Source organism: Dipteris shenzhenensis, chromosome 12, assembly GCF_047967505.1.
Source record: "Dipteris shenzhenensis isolate YYH24624 ecotype China chromosome 12, Dip_SZ_1.0, whole genome shotgun sequence".
NCBI lineage: Eukaryota > Viridiplantae > Streptophyta > Polypodiopsida > Gleicheniales > Dipteridaceae > Dipteris > Dipteris shenzhenensis.
This window is the reverse complement of record NC_141607.1, coordinates 10,440,837-10,458,636: the sequence shown is the minus strand read 5'-3', so window position 1 is coordinate 10,458,636 and position 17,800 is coordinate 10,440,837. Positions and strand designations below refer to the sequence as shown.

The following is a 17,800-nucleotide window of genomic DNA, read 5'->3' as shown; positions in this document are numbered from 1 at the left end:
AACACATGGAAGCATTATCTTTTGGGTGCTTTCTAACTCAGACAAAACTTTCAGAGAAGCATATGAAATGGGCAAATATGCTGTCAATGTATCATTTTCAGATTGTCCGTACCCCAGGAATTCGGAATAGAGTGGCAGATGCCTTATCCCGAAGACCCGAGGTCAACAATGTAACTATTGCTAGGACCTGGAAGATATGAGGGAACAATATGCTAATGATGCAGATTTTGGTGAGATTGGGGCAGTCCACCAGTCACACTATTCCCTGAAAGATGGGTATCTAATGAAAGATGACTGCCTATGCATCACCTAGAAGATGAGGAAAAATATTTTGGAGGAATGCCATGCACCTCCCTATGCTGGACATAGAGAAATTATAGCAACAACTCTAGCACTAGAGAGGTATTTCTTTTGGCCAGGGATGTGGAAAGATATACATCAGTTTGTTACTGAATGGCTTACGTGTCAGAAAGTGAAGTATGATAGACGGAAGGCACCTGGCCTACTTATGCCTCTTCTTGTGCCTCAGGCACCGTGGGAAAGTATTACAATGGAGTTCATTTTTGATTTGCCAAGATCAAAGTCAAGGAATGATGGGATTTGGACTATCATTGATAGATTCAGCAAGCAAGCTCATTTCATTCCAGTTCGTAAAACCATAAAGGCAGATCATATGGCTAAGCTTTTCATGGCGCAGATCTTTAAGCACCATGGTATGCCTAATTCAATGTTAGTGATCGAGATCCCAGAATGACCAGTCTATTCTGTAGAGCTTTATTTGACAACATGGGGACGAATCTGAATTTTTCTTCTTCTTTCCATCCCTAGACAGATGGTTAAAGTGAAGTAGCAAATTTTACAGCATTGGATATGCTGAAATGCTACGTGGGTGACCAAGGTTCAGACTGGGAAAAGTATCTATTATTGGTAGAGTTTGCTTACAATAATACAGTACACAGCTCTACAAGGAAAGCTTCCTTTGAGGTCATTTATGGGAAGGTGATTTTGCCACCTATCCTGAGGACGAAGGATGAAATATTTGCAGTTGATCAGTTTGTGAGAGACCTCCAGACAGCTTATAGCCAAGTTCGGACAGCAATTGAAAGGTCTCAAGAGAAGCATAATAGAGTTGGAGATAAGCATAGGAGACAGTTAAATCTCAAGGAAGGGGATTGGGTACTTTTAAAGTTCGAGAAAGCTAGGCTCCGCAAGTTTAAAGGCAAACAGAAAGTGTATGCAAAGTTATCTTCCAGATATTATGGCCTTTTCAGGGTTACAGAAAGAATAAATGAGGTTGCATACATGTTGGCATTGCCAGAGCATTGGAGGATTCACAATGCATTTCATGTGAGTCTTCTAAAGAAATTCCAGGGCCAGAGCCTACAGAGCCACTATCAGAGGATCCACCAGAAGTGGATGAGCTGGAGGAGGTCCTTCAGCCAGAGCAGATTGTGTACCATACTGTACGCAAAGGCTCTCAGGGCAAGGAGTTTTACAGGTATCTTGTAAAATTCAAGAATTATACGGCATTAGATGCCAAGTGGATGGATGAAGACATGTTGTTCGATCATCCACAGCTTTTGGATGTTTACAAGAAAGCTTTTCAGTTGAGGTCAACTGTTTATATGTGTTAATTATGGTCAAAGAGTTCTTTTAATGGTCATAGAATTGACTACGGTCAAAGATACTTGACTCTGGTCAAGTAAACCTGACTTCAGTCGAGGAGACTTGGTTCATTACCAAGAGGGTTAACTGCGGTTAACAGGAGAACCACAGAGCTGACTACGGTCAGAGAGTATTGACTTCGGTCAACGAGACTTGGCATGCACCAAGAGGGTTAACTACGGTTAACCAAGATGTGCCAACTTCGGTTGGAGAGACTTGACTATAATTAAGGCGCCTCCACCCTTGGTCAAAGCCCCTTAATTATGATCAAGGGTGTTGGCTTCGGTCAACCAGAAAATAAATATATATTTTTATATTTGTTATGTGTGCACATTTGTTCAGTGGGGATGCCCACCGTCACTAGAATTAGTCCACAGTGTGTTATTTGCATGCAAAGCGCTAACAATTAATGGGTGCCATGATGGTGCACTTTAATTAATTGTTGCAGGTACTAGGAAGAGTGATTTTCCTAAGCGCAATGGAGCCTAACAAGAGTCTAGGAGGCGGTTCGCGTGACCAAGTGCTTCGAAGACTCCAGAGTTGCCCTTAGTGGCATGTAATTAGGAAAGTAATGTAGAATTTGACAAGTGGCTTGTTGCCAAGAAAGGGAGCCTAAGAGCTCATGTAATGATTCATTTTTACGTTTTGGATTATGTATGAACAGCTTCCACGCTGAACTTACTGCGCACACATTTCTGAGTTCCGTTGCCAGCTTCCTAGAAGAGATAACAATCAACTTGGGGGGTTCATGACCCTTCAAAAGTACCTCCTTACATATGTGGAAGAACCTCATAAGCATGTGATTGAAATCCATAGTAATCTTTCCAAGAGCTTCACATCCAAGTACAATGTCTATGGGCCCCATATCCAAAGCAAACAAGTTTCTTTGGAAGATATAATCTGGGGACACCTGAATTTGGGTGGCCTGACAGCAATATCTACTAATGGAGTGCTCCTCATTGGCAATTTGAACTTGCAGACCAGATTCAATCTGTGTGGGGTGTAGTCTAGGCTGAGAGGACAGACTTAGAGTTAATGAAATTGTGGGTGCTCCTACTATCAACCAACCAATATGTGAACTGGTCTGCCATTGATTTTTTTTTTTTCAAGAAAAGTACTTAATTAAGTATGAATAAAAACCGCAGAGCAAGCTCAAGTGCGGGAGTACATCATGTCAAGCATGAGAAAAAAATAGCTCAGAATGAGCAAACAAAAGTCCCAGGTGGCGGCTGAAAATGCCACCTCATCCTTGAAGGAGAGTCAAAGAAGAAAGGACAATTCTTCCAGACTCTAAGAAAAGCAACCCTCCTAGCTGTAGCAGTCCTGGAGGTTCCCTGTATGTTCGCCCAAATGGCCATCAAAGTGTGTATAGTATCTGCCCAGATACTAGCCATAGTCTGAGAAGGGTGAACTTGGGAGTTCTCCAAAGCCTTTGTACATCTGGCTCTCTGGTCTGCCATTGATGGCCCCTTTCAGCTTGAGTGTTTGGGCGCTTTGGGAACCCATACATGCCTCTAGAGATATGCAATAGGTCTCAGATTGGGTGTCCCAGAACAAGAGATATGCAATAGGTCTCAGATTGGGTGTCCCAGAACAGATTTTTATCATCCACACAAGAGTTGCCCTCAGGATCTGTATCATTCTCCATGTAATCATCAAGAATTTCCACATTCCATGATTTATGTGCTCTTGGGCAATTAGGCTACCAGTCACCACTTATCTGGGTGTTTCCGAAGGTAGAACCACCTGGGTCAAATGGGAAAGAAGTCCCCTTTTTGGAATCATGACAAATATCATCATCTCCATGACCATCACCTTAACAATCATGAAATTTAACCTCTGCAGTAGGGTTTTTTGAAGTAGGATCATCTTCAATCTCTACTATCATACTCAATTTAGCTCTTGCCTTGGCCTTACACACATTCCTATGATCTGGAGTCCAATTCTCTCCATAAAGGTGGCATAAATTTTTTGTCTTTGTGTTTTTAATAATAGCTTGAGACAATTCTATCCTTCTTGTCCTTCAAGTCCTCGAGGCATTTGCATCTCCAGACCTGAAAGGTTTGACATTACCCACATTGCTGCCAAAAACAGTGGGATACCTAGGAATGGGAGTGCCTGCTGTAGCAGGTAACACTTGCTTTGGAACCAATGGGAGGTTACCCTTGCTGATGATAGGTCTACTGTCCATGTGCCCAATGCCCAATCCGTTCTCCTTCAAGCTATACTTAGGCTCATAGAGTTCTGCCAATCTCATTGCCTCTTTAAGAGTGCTAGGATTGAGGGCTGTCACATCAGTAGCTATGCTGGGATGGAGTCCATAGATGAATTTAAGTAGCCTTCTTCTTTCATCAATATCATGGACAAACAAGGATAATTTCCAAAACTTTTTAATATAGTTCCTTACAGAGCCTTGCTGAGATAGATCACACCATTCACAAACAAGTTTGTCTCTAGCAATAGAAGATACAAATGTCTGAAACATTTGGTCCTTAAATTCCTCCCAAGAGTGAATAGTGATTCCCTCATGTTGAAGGTTTCTCCACCAGGAATGAGCATAATCTCCAAGTGTAGGACAGCAACTTTTATCTTACTTTGATCACTTCTAGGATAGAGCAGAAAATAGTCTTCCATTTTACTCAGCCATTCCCATTCCTCCTATTCACTAGGGGTGTAAGTATCACCCTTGAACGTAGATAAAACAATCGTATCCTTGACATCCTTGTCTTGAGTAGGTCCCCTATGTTCAGCAACTTTAATAGACTGAATATATTGATGAAATGGCATGACTGGCCTGAGATCAGCAGGTAAGGTCTTGTATTCATTAAACCTTTGATAGAGGCTATCTGCCTCAGGGCTGGCACTCTTGGGGGCATTACTCTTTAGTGGCTCCCAGCCCAACTTGGGGGTTAGGTTCAGCTAGGGAGTTCTAAGAAATAGCCAAAATGGATTGGCCTACCGTCTCCTCCAAATCCCCGTCAACTCCATCAACCTCAACTATCGGGACTCGGTACTCTACAATTGCAGCCATGACACCATCTCCATATGCACACAATTACCAGCAATAAGGGTCCAAACGACCTATCATTGGACAACATGAACAGATTTATTATTTGCAGCAAGCAGTCAGAGAGTTAAGGCTTGAGCTGGCAGAAGTAAAAGCTCGACTTCAAGTTCTAGAGGGACTTGGCAAGCAGGCAGTAATTGCTAAGGTTGTGGACTCATGTAAGAATTCTCCTCCTACTCCTCAACTAGTCTCTATAGTCAAAGATATGGTCCATATTGAAGTACAATCAATCAAGAAAGAAGTGATTGAGGAGTTTGACACAAAGGCAAACAAGACTGATATCCAAGAAGAGATCAAGGAACACGAGGCCAGACGTGATAATGCATTGAAGATTAGAGTGGGGGGGCTCCCTGAAGGATGGTTCAAAGATGATGACTCTTTCAATGAGACTTTAGCACATGTCAAAGCTGCCATTTCTAATATTGAATGGAAGGTTGATGATGATAATGATGATGATGATGACGGGGCAACTAATATCTGGCATTCCAAAGGACATGCTATTCTTACACTCAAGTCGCGAGATTTACGGATCAAGCTTCTTCGACAATCTTACAAGTTGAAAGGGACTAAGATATGGATAGCTGAGGAACTTACATGAGCTCAATTGAAGAACAAGGCAACGGAATTAGCTAAAGTTAGGGCTGCTAGGCAGGGTGGAAAATGGGCAGTTTATCATGAAGGCATAGCACTAATCAAAGAGTTTAAATCAAAACCAAAAGACTCTCAGTCTTAAACTGATGTATGGCTGATTACTTCTTCAGACTATGATGCAGGTATTCTAAATAATTGGGGTTGCTTTTGCACTCCTTGGGAGCTGCCATGTGCCCTCCCTAAAGCAGCTGTACTAGACGGTTTTCGCTGTCCCATAGACCTGTTGGTCTCCCGTGGACATTAATAGACTTTCTTTCTTTCTTTCTTGTGAGCTGTTTCCCAATTAAAATGATAGGTCTTGACTCTTCCTTGCTGATGCCATGAAACCATGAGGTCTACAATAGGCTCAACCAAGAAATCCTTTTTAGAATCTGAGTCACCCTCTAGGGCCTGCTCCATAGGCTTCTTTTCCTCATGAATCTGACTCCTTGTGAGCTGTTCCAACTTCCTGTTCACTGTAGCAAAGGAATTCTGCATCCTTATACCATTAGCTTTAATCTCCACAGTCATCTCCTTAAGGGCCTGTAATATAGGATCCATATACCCATTAGTGTTTTGCTCATGGGCGTGAGATGCTTGGGCATTGGAAGTACCATCAGTTAGCTCCTATCTGCAACTGCGAAGGATTTCCACCATTTCAGTGCCCTTATCTTGGGCTCCCTCACTGGAGCCAATGCCCACTGTTGAAGAATCCAACACCAAATCATCCTTTGGAATGGTGATTCCTCTTAAATTGATTTCCAGATCTCTTTGGAGGCATCCTAATAACCCCAAATCAATGCTGAAGTAAAAAGTTGAATAGTAATTTAAACTCGGTTTGGGTACAACTTACTGTCAGATGCTCTGTAGCAGCACTATTTGCAGATTGCTTAAACCAAGTTTTTAGAAACACTGTGCAGAACTTAGAACACTGTTTAGGAGTGCTGTGTGAGATTTAGAGCACTGACTGGCCCACTGTATAGAAAAATACTATCTGAATCAGAAAATGTCATTGATTCACTGCCACATGTCAATCTCTGACTGGACAGTTCACAGCATGGCTGCATTCAAAGCAATGTCGCCTGTCTACATTGATCTAGGCTATGAGTAATGCTTCATTGCAAGGTCGATGGTATGCATTTCTTCACTCCCACTTTGCTGCCTTCACGGTTGTCGACGTTGCACGTAACAGCTACACACTTCAATCTGGAGGCTTTCGATTGCATCTTGCAACTCTATGCCGGCATCTATGCACTATCCCATGAATGTCCCTTGCTGTTGTTCTCACTTTTGCCTTGTTTGTTTCTGCTTGCTGGAAAGGTGACCTCCCCATCTGTGGCAGGATAGGCCCAGAAAAAAAAGGAACAAGTGGCTGCCACATGGACAGCAGCAAGGCTGCCATGTGGGCAGCACATAAGGAGATCCAGCGGGAGCCTCAAAGGCTATATCGAGGGAGCAGATGGACAGGAAAGATGGCAGGGCTGGCATTTCATCATCCTGCAGGCCAGCGAATCTGGGAGCAGCAGTACACACACCCTCAGGCCTACATCCAGGAGGCAGAGGAGTCCAAGAGTTGCTGCAGCCTGAGCTCATCTAGGGCTGGAGCCTAGGCTGTCTTCTAGGGCAGGCTGCAGCAAGGTGCTGAGGTCTTTGGACGCTCTTTGGACGCAGAGTCTACATACCCTTGAGGTGGAGCATGCGGGCTTAGTGATCTAGAGATATCCTGCAGATAGTAGAAGTACCTTGTGGTAAGATCAGAGGACCACATCCTTGGATCTATCTCTTTTGTATTGTGTCCATAGCTTTGGATGGAAATATATTGTTTTGGTGGTTTCTATATTGAGCTGGATCATTGTCTATTTACTAGTCTGCACATCTATGTGAAGCACATAGAGTTAAGAAGTTTGTGATTCCACACACCACACACACTGTGTAGCTCCTGGGCTATTCTATCAGTCTTCCGCTGTGTGTACCCTCTGTTGGTTGATTTCTAACACTGCTTGTCTGATGTTTGAATTTAATCACCAGGCAGTAAGGGAAAGATTGTATGAATCTGAAAACACTGTGGATTTTTCACTATGCCTGGTTTTGTTTCATTAAGGGCCAGCATAGAAATGTTTGCTTGTAACTATGCTCCCAAAGAGTGTGTTTTGAAGCCTTCTTATACCCCTTTAGTTAGTCACAAAAATTTGAAGCCAACTTTGGTCTTTTCAAATTAAGATTTTCAAGGGGGATGGGTTTGTCCCCGTGATACATCATTTAGCAATAGGGCGTGGCTCCCAAAATACTGTAGTGGAAGGTATCATCTATAATCTCGTGTGCTATTTGGGAGCGGGGTACAGAGAAGACTGCCAAAGGCTGGAGTCTTTCTGCTGCAAGGCATGGCTTGCAGGTATTGTTTACATCTTCATGGATCAAGGCATCCCCAGGTTGTATACTCCTCTACCCTGCTTCTAGGATACCTAGGGAGTGCACTAAAACTTTCAGTGAGACAGCAATTGTTCAGCTAACAAAATATACACCTTCATAACAGAATACAGTGCTGGGCAATATCCAACAGAGAGAAATGATCTCTTTCTATATCCGCCATGAAAAGTAGTACTGATAAAGATGAGCATTTGTTGAAATCATACCCCTCAAGACATGCAACAATACGATCGATAATCTAATTTAGAGGTTGAGCAATGCAACCCCCTCTAGACAAGTGAGTTCAAGGTTTCTTCACAAAAATGAACGGAAGTAGCACACTGGCAATGCCAACTCAAAAGACATTATAGCTCTACCTGACAATGACAAAAACTCCTCCTGGGTGCTAGCTCTCTCAACTGCAACTTTGTTAATCAAAACTTACGTTTCCAAGCCTCTTTCAACCCTTCCCCTGCATTCTTTTTTTTCCCAAAAAGATAAAAACCGTCCATTAGAAAAATGTAATACAGATAAGCTATCCATGAGGCGCTGACCAACAAAACGTGCTGCCTGTCATGCAGTCTGCCTCTCAGAGTCTGTCTGGTATGAAGAATAGTGATTATTGTCGACAACTGACAAATCAGAATCCTTTTCTAAAATTTGGAACTAACATGTTCTTGTATTGCGTTGCATGCAGTGGCCAATTTGCAAAAGAAATTGGAACTCAGATACAGCATGAGTTTATGGAAGATTTAAGAAAGGATAATGAGGCGCGTATCTTTCAATCTACTGATAAATTTTTATTTGGTTGAAAGGTATACATTTAAGTATACAAGGACACTGATAGAAAGTCTTGTTCGACACTGTGCTGGATATTTCTGTTTTTGATTTGCAGATTGATGGGGAAGTGGTGGAGCTGCTGAGACCACTTTCTTGGTATCCTGGAAAGCTAGCTTGGCATCTGAATTTTTCTCGAATGCAGTTGCGCAAAAATCAAACACTTACAAGGTGGAATACCTTCAATACATCTCAATGTGCCGGAATAGGGGATTATGCACAATGGCGTGCTTGTCTTTAAGTTTTCTACAAATTGATATGAAGTATGTGATGTACTGTAGGGCGTAAGCCATACGTCTACCCTGATGATGAAGAGTGGGTCCTTGTATCATTGATGCGACCTCCTGTTGAAGCTTGTAGTGTTTGTGGATTCTTTTTCAAAATCTGGAGTAAACTTTAATAAAATCCTGGAGTCCTGCATATAGATTGATAAGATTTCTATGCTGTTATCAAGCTTTGCTTTGTCAGGTCAGTGATGCCTAGTAATTAAAAGTAGCTGGTGGAGCTCAACTTTTAATGATGTGGCAGAATTGATGGCAGCTAATGCTTGGATACTGATGAGAACATAAAGCATAGTAATCTCACTAGCTCATAATTTTGTTTAAAGTTGCTTATAAACTCCCTCCTTCCTTTGTTCTTTCGCTTGTTTTAATAGTTGCCGGCAGGAGGAATTGCCAGAAAAGCTGCTAGCTTTGTCTGGAAAAACTAAATATAGCCAATGAGGTGCTTGTACTGACACCGTTTGCAGTAAGTTACAGAAACTAAAGCATATGTGACAAATCACAAGATGCACTTTTGCTGGCCAGTCTAGGGTGCTCAGCCACCTATGCACATGCCCCACTAGTTGTGAAGGGTCTCTGTAATCTTCAAATCATGACAATCTCATTCAGCTACAATTCACAACTGCAATGTGCATGTGATGTGTGCTTCATAATTCCAAACGATGTTATTGTTCAATCCAATTTTAATTTCACCGTCGAAAGACATAGCTTGGACTTCTCCTTTGACTGGTAGTCAATGCTGTGACAAATCCCTGATAGCTGTGGGAAGCTCGTTGAGCACAAGTTTTGCCGAAATTTTTGTGCTGAGCTCTTCACTTATGTAAGACAACTTCGTGCATCACCTTGATCTTGGTTTGGAACTTCTTTATGGGTTTCTTATGAATTTTTGGGAATGGTCCAGGCATCATGAGTATTGTGGCTGACTGAAGGCTGAGTTATTCTTGGTTGTTTGAATGAATACTGCAAATGTATTCATAACCTTCTTCTCCTGCTGCTAGATCTGGTGGTGTCACCATTGTACCAACCATGGTAGCACTAGGCTTATGAAACTTGCCTATGTGCCATTCCATAAATTCCATGAGGTTGTGAGGCTTTTGACTTTGAATTTCCAGAATGCTTCGAGATGTAGCTTATATTGTCCAAACATGGGAAGAGAAAATACTTGCTAGAGGCCAGACTTCGCTTGCTGTAAGTGTCACTGTTATGTAAAAAACAGAAATACCTGTGTCAATGAAACAAGCTGCTTCTTTGATGATGCTGGTTGCAATGTTCATGTATAGAGCAAATAACTGCAGCAATTGCTTCTATGTTTGGGTGCTGTTTTTCTGTCCGAAAACAGATCCACTTCTTTGGGATTGCTGTCCACTCTTTGCAGAGTTGCAAATTTTCTTTTCTGGAGAGCAAGCAGATGTATTTGAACAGATCTGTATGGTACTCTTTATGGCTGGTTTTCATGTGACCTCTCAAGAGAGCCTTCTTTGAATGGCGACGTGTTTGGAGAGCTTTGTGTGGAGTCATGTCTGGCGCCCACTCTCGTTGATGACAGGTTCACATAGTCTTTCAAGGGTGAACGAACTTGACGCTACTACATGTGAGAGATTCACCATGCACATATGCTGAAAGTGGAAGCCAGAATTTACAACTCTTTCTAACAAGTTTTAGAGACCAACAATAAATGAACAACATAGATCTCTTCCAGTATAAGATACTACCCTGAAACTCGTTAAGTTGCAGATTGTGCAAGTCATGCTCTCTCAACCTGTGCTCTCTCTATAAAAGTCAATGGCCTATAGTCTCCGTCAACATGAAAAAGGAGGAATGGGTGAAATGGGATTGGACTGCAAGCCCATCTTATAGAGGAGGGATAAAGCACCCTTAGGACCCTACTTGCATGTACATCGTGGTCGTTCAGAGTGCCAGCATTTTGTTGAGGATTTTTGATTATTTGATGTGCTTTTTAATGTTACTTTTAAGGAGGTTGTGCACACTCATCTTGTCTCTGCTTTTGAGAGTCTGAACTTTTAGTGCATCTTTTAAATGGAGGATTACCAAAAAGCGAGTGACAAAAAGCAAGCGAGCAAAAAAAAACGAGCGATACAAAATAATAAAAGATCAATAAATCCTCTATTTGAGTATCAAAAAATAATAATTTATTCAAAAGTCCATATGTTTCCTCAATTCTAAAAGGTTAAATATGCATATAACTTTAACACTAATTTCACATTCCTCATAAGAGAGTTTGTATCTTTCATTGCTAAGTCAGGGCCAAGTCATCATTAGTATATCAAAGACAAACCCTACTGCGATCAAGTTCTCTCTTCCCACCATAGTAATTGAGATCATTAATGCAAAATTCCACACAAGTGGGGCATTTCCAAGGACTCCTTGAATGGATTAATCTACATTTCATGCATATGTAAATGCTTAGCTTTTTTAACTCTATTCACTCTTGGAACAAAACCTATGTTTCTTGGTTGATGTAAAAACATCCCTTCCCAATGATTTACTCTTACATCCGAATAATCCAACTAGTGCAACAAATTGAACACAAATTCATATTTTGGTGCATGATATTTTACTAGATGGTGCAAAAAGGCATGATAATCAGCTAAATCATGCCTTGCCATTTGATTTGATATGTAATATGACCCCATTTGGACTTGTAAATCAAAAGATACAGGGATGTGAAAATATCATCTTTTGGGCCAAAATAACGCGCTCCCTGTTTTGGCCCAAAAGATGACATTTTCACATCCTTGTATCTTTGCAAGTTGTCAAATTTTGGTTGTTTTGGTCCAAAAGATGAGTTTTTGACATCCCTGCATCTTTTGATTGTCAAATCCAAATGGCATGATATTACATATCAAATCAGATGACAAGGCATGATTTAGATGAATATCATGCCTTTTTGCATTATCTAAAAAAATTGTGCGCATCAGAATATGAATTTATGAATTTTTAGTTGATTGGTTGCACCAAATTTGAAGCAAGGTTTCCCAGAATAGGGAGTGAGAAGACAATTTCTATTTTGGCAAAAAAAAAGGCCATATTTTAACATTCTCTACCTTTTAATTGCACTAGGGGGTCACTCTTCATAAACCCATTAGCATGTGTGAGCAAGCATGTGTTAAAAATTACCCCTATTCTTGCATTTTCACATTTTCTCTTGTATGTGTTTATATATATACATATATAAATTACGTTAAGTTTCTATTGTAAATGCCCTCATGCACATAAACCGTATGTAAGTACCCCCATTAAAAAAATACTTCTTAGTGCACTAAAGTGCTATGTTACATGGTTGTGAGTGACCCCTCTCGGGTAATTGCCAAACTCAAATGGGGTCATGTTAAAATAGTCCTTAATTTGGACTACTCAATTTCAAGAAATGCGACACATAATCCTCCTTCTGACTACTTTCTACTTCAAGTAATTATTTTTTGGCACACTTAGATTCTTTCTTTGCTTGCTGAGTTTTCCTACCACTTCAACAAATTCTCGCTCGCTTTTTTGGTCTTGCTCGCTTTTTCCCGCTCGCTCTATTGACTATTTTTTTAAAGTGCTTTTATTTATGCTTTAATGCTGGTTTGTATGTTTAAAAAGCTTTTGAGCAACTTTAGTATTAGCATTTGCGGGGCTTAATGGTTAGGAGATCACAGATTGAGTTGAACAATTGTGAAGCAAGCTTTCCTACGGCTTGTTTTTTTGGAGTCAAACGCATGGGACCTCCCAGTTTATGTAAATCCTTCCAAAGTCCTCTTGCTGCAGCATTTTACTGATCATGGGAGAACAAATGGCAACATACTAATTGTAGGTGAGATAGTTTTGCTACAGGATAACATATGGCACCGCTCAGTTGCTTGTTTGAATTACCGTGAAATCCAACACATCTTTGGATCCTATCAATTTTGTATAGTTCATTGGTCCATTAGGCAACGATGCTTGCATTAGAGTTTATGTGTGAGGTGGATGTGTAATAATCTGTGAGTGTATTGGACAGCACCTTGATCACTCACACACATTAGTTAGAGGTCATTGTGTACTAACCAATATGATGCTTCAGCGAATCTTGTAGAGCTATTTTCACTTGGAGTTATGATGCCTCTTGGGAATCACGCACATTCACCACCAATGAAACGGCAAACACATGATAATTTGATAGTGGTGCATCTAGACACATCATGTTCAGATAAGACTTGTTTGACATGCTGTCATGTGGACCTATTGGCAAGAAAGTGTCATGCCAACATATCTTCTTATCCTGTTCGAGGGATCGGATCCCTCTAGCCATGCACACATTTAATGACACATCAGACCTAAAATAAACATTATCCTAGGTGTGCTAGGCACATATCTCGACCTAGCATCTCAAAATTTCTGCATTAGTGGCTGACCGTGAAACAGCCACACCAAACTCTTTTCTCCTCTCCTTTGCAGTCCTCTTAGGGCACTCAGTGATGTGATGACCTGGCTTCTTGCAATAATGGCAATGGGCATGTTTCTTTCTTCTTAGTCTTTCCGGCATCCCTTTATCCTTACCACAAGCATGTTTAGAAGTATGCACAGAACTATGAGTTGCATCATATTTGGTGCAACCGGTGAAATCGCCTCCCTTCTCTGGCACCAGAATCAGCAGGATTCAGCCCTGCATGCAATCACCTTGCCTCCTGGCACATGGAACAGCCATAATCCAGCCCCAGATGAAATTGCCTATGCAAAAACCTGCTTCAGAACTGCATGCAAACCCCCCAGATCAACTCGCCCTGGCCAGATTCGCCCCGGACCAACCTGGAAACAATAGAAAACAAATCGCAATTTGCTCTGGCAGCCTCCTTCTTGCACCAAAGTGGGTGCAATCTCTCCTAGATGCTTGTCTGCTAGCAACTGACCTAGCTTGGCTCCAGTTTGTACCTGAATTGGGCTATTTTTGGACCCTGGACACAATTGGCTGATTTTAAGCTAAAAATAGCAAATAGATTTTTCCACTCTTCTGGATCACCAGAAAGCTGCCCCAAGGCTTAATTATTACACCAACACGTGCACAATTTGCTTGGGATCACTAGGAATTAATTCCCCGCGCCTGATACACGTACCAAGACTTTGAGAATTCCTGTGCCACCAAGGTCCAAGGTATTCACGCATAAATTCAATTACGTTAGAATTCACATCCTCGTGACATACCCCCTCTTGACACAAGGCAATCGACCTCGATTGCCATTTACTGAAATGCATGAACAAGAGAATTGATCAGATTCACAAGTTTTCACATGCATTTCAAAACCAACATTGTATATATGATTAGTAGAGCCATGGATTCCAAACCATACATCAATGCAAAATACATCCAAGTGGTCAGAGAAGTCCCATGGCATATATACTGTCAGCTGAGTACCTCGGGTGAAACATATAGTGTCACCAAGCTAATTCTAGACATCTGGGCCTGTCCATGACAAGGAGGCGGAGGAACTACCCCCCTCTTGAGTATCAGGAAACACTCTGTACGTGCGTCCCGTTGAACCTAAAGGAGCCTCGACCAAGGTTGGCTCAAGTTGAAAAGCTTCGAGATAAAGCTGCAAAACCTGGGGTACATTTGCCAGCTCCCCCTCCTCCAACCACTTCACATGCAATGAAGGATAGGTCTTGAATTTCACCAAGTATTGACGTGATACTTTATCCCAAACTTTTCTTTTCTTTTGCTGCAGGATCTGTTCAGGAATTAGGAGCTCATCCATTTCTTCAACCTCTGGCAGTTCCTCAGCAAGCATATCCCATGGAAGAGGACCATGGAATGGCCTGACATACTCTTCGACATCTTGGCGCAAACTAGACGAATAAAAATAATGCTCTACCGCTTTGACTGTGGCATCAATGCTCCTATGCCCTGCATATGGTGGCACATGACTCTTTGTGATCACTTTGGGCCTCAACTGCTTGGTCCCACACAATCGGCCATACATTATTAAAAACCCTTAAGAGCATAATGGTCTAGGTGCTGCGGATCCGATAACTGATAAAAAATCTGAGCAAAATCTTCCTTAGCATACTGGCCCTTCATGGGATCCAATGCATCGTGATAATGAATAGAAACTGCAGATACCTGTGGCTTTCTGGACAAAGCATTTGCAACTATATTCTTCTCGCCCTCGAGGTGAATAATCTGAAAATGGAACATGGACAAGAAATTTGCACATTGCATATGCTTTTTCGAGAGCTTGGACTTTGTAAGGAAATACAGCAAAGATTGATGATTACTCTGTACTGTAAAATCAGCTCCCAATAAATAATGCTTGAAAGTAGAGATGGCATGAATTACAGCCAACATTTCTTTCTCATAAGTCTGCAAATGCTTTTTAGGAGGCTGTAAAATATGACTTTCATAAGTCACAACTTGTCCTCCTTGCATCAAGACCGCCCCATTACCATTTTTGCCACATGCATCTGCTTGAATGTGAAAAGCCTTTCGTAAATCGGGCAAAATAAGCACTGGATCTGAAGTGAGCTTTTCTTTTAGTGTCTCAAAAGAGGCACTCTGCTTCTCAGTCCAAACAAACGGTGTTTCCTTCTTCTGCAAAGCATGCAGTGGTTCGGGATTAGCCATTCCGGCTTCACTCAAGGGTCCCATCTCCTCCGCACGAATTCCAAGCTTAGCTGCAAGTTCAGGGGAGATGAAATTAGCTTTAGCCACTGGCCTCAAAGAAGATCAGAGCTGTTTGATCTCTCACTTTACCCCAAGTAAGGCATAACTCTGTATCCTCTCCCTGTGGCTTCTCACTTATCACATCGGGCAATAACCCCATAGAAGGCTTCGGCTTTTTACCTCGATCATTTTTATCACCCTTGTCATCTCTATGATCATTAGATTCTTTCCTTTTCCTGTTAGGGCAATCATGAGCCACATGCCCTTCTTCCTTACAGTGAAAGCGTTTGTTTGCATCCCTAAGGATTTGTCTCTCCTTTGGACTCATCCACCTAATTTTTGGACCACTGCCCTTGCCTGCCCTTTTACTTGCAACAAAATTAGCCTTAACAAGCTTTCTAGTCTTGTCAGACTTTGTTGCATCATCTTTCTTAGACCCCTTCCATCCACTGGACTTCCCTAGCAATAAGGCATCAGCTGTTGTGGCATTTTCAATCAACTGCGACATATTTGTGGCCCGTGTCTTCATGCAATAATCACGGATCTCCTTAGGCAATCCACAACAATATTTCTCAATCTGCTCAAACAGTGGTACATGCCGATATGAACTAACAAGAAACTATGCTTGCCAAAATTTCTTATTATACTTCTCGAGATTATGGCAGCTGGCTGCGTTTAAGTTATGCCAGGCTATCATAACATGAACCTCGAAGGTGGTGGTCAACCAGGAAGCTGAAAATACGTGTTCAAACTCTATCCAAGAGGTGGGTGCACTATTCTGCAACAAAAGATTTGTCCACCATTGTAATGCATTACCTTTCAAGAAAGTAGCAGCCTTTTCTAATCTTAAGACGACTCCGAAAAGTTGCCTCCTAAATAGGCCGCATCAAATTGGTGCAAGAAAGTTAGAGCTTTCAATCTTTCCTGTACACCGTTAAAAGTCTCAAATTTATAGCTGAGCCTCCCTCTTTGAAATCCTTAGCTTTCCCTTTTGGAGTCAAATTATCATACATAGGGGGCATTAACAAAGGAATTAGAGCAGGATTAGAGACATTTTGGCTGGCTTTATCACTACCCATTGCTGCGTTTCGCATGGCATCCCCAGAACTTAGCATATTGGGCACACCTCAGCCAGTAATACTTGCTTCCCCAAGTTCCAACACGACCATGGGCTCACCTCTTAGAAAAGTTGGTGATATCGTGGCAATGGAACCATGCAACCGGCCTATGATAAAATAAGGGCGGTAAAATCACAACTTAGCAAATATTATCCCACTGGCCACATAAAAAACAAAACACAAGGGAGCTAGAATGCTCCTACTTGAAGACACAATACACCGATGTGCACCAAATTAGTTGGCGCCCCTTGCGGTATTTCTTTATTATTTATTTCATTGAAAACAAATTACAACAAGCCCTGTAGGCATCCAGATAACAGCATAATCTGCTTCCAGCAAACTTAGCCAATTTAAACCATAAAGGCATCCAATCCCCATGCAAAACCCTTCTGACAACTTGCCTTCAGCTCTTAGAGTGGAAATCACCCAACAATCTCATCCCTACCTAGCTGTTACGGCATCAATCCCGTGGAAAGCAAGGCCAGCACTCAGCCCTGGGCTGTTATGGTGCCCCTCGACTAACAACCAGTGGATTGCAATGCACAACAAGGCACACTAGCTGACCAATTGCGAGTAATCTCACCGCACAACCACTTGGAAGGCAAATCCAGCTTGGGATCAGCCCAAAATATCAACGACCAGCCTTCAACTTCTCAGCAACAGATCAACCATGGCATCCTCAGCCTAGTCTCTGTTAGAGATCAGCAAAAGACAGACCAGCCAGCAAAAATATAGCTTGGGAGGCCCAAAAAACAACTCGTCCAGCCTGTAGGAGCTCCGGAACAGCCCGTAACTGCCACAGATCGATTCGCCTCTGATGTGGCACACTCCAAGAGCACCTGCGCAGCCCTAGAGCCAAGTCGCCTTGCTACCAGACCAGGAAATCAGCTTTTAACGCCTCTAGATGAAACTCACCCTGTTTTCCCGAAATAGCATAAATCCCCTCTTGGTGAAATCGCCTCCCTTCCTTGGCATTGGAATCAGCAGGATTCAGCCCTACATGCAATCTCCCTGCAAAAACCTTCTTCAGAACTGCCTGCAAGTCCCCAGAATCAACTCGCCCTGGGCAGATCTGCCCCGGACCAGCCTGGAAACAATAGAAAACAAATCACAATTTGCTTTGGCAGCCTCCTTCTTGCACCAAAGTGGGTGTAATCTC

The 17,800-nt window shown here is 42.1% G+C and overlaps 1 protein-coding gene across 1 annotated transcript in view; it reads left to right on the top strand.

The window, feature by feature from the left end:
* LOC147895798 (S-adenosyl-L-methionine-dependent methyltransferases superfamily protein) overlaps positions 1–17,800 on the top strand; it is a 115,325-nt gene that overhangs the window by 25,500 nt on the left and 72,025 nt on the right. The window contains exons 3-4 of the mRNA XM_087382417.1: positions 8,466–8,538; positions 8,664–8,776. Coding sequence (XP_087238543.1) covers positions 8,466–8,538; positions 8,664–8,776 — 186 coding nt within the window. The remainder of the gene's footprint in view (positions 1–8,465; positions 8,539–8,663; positions 8,777–17,800) is intronic.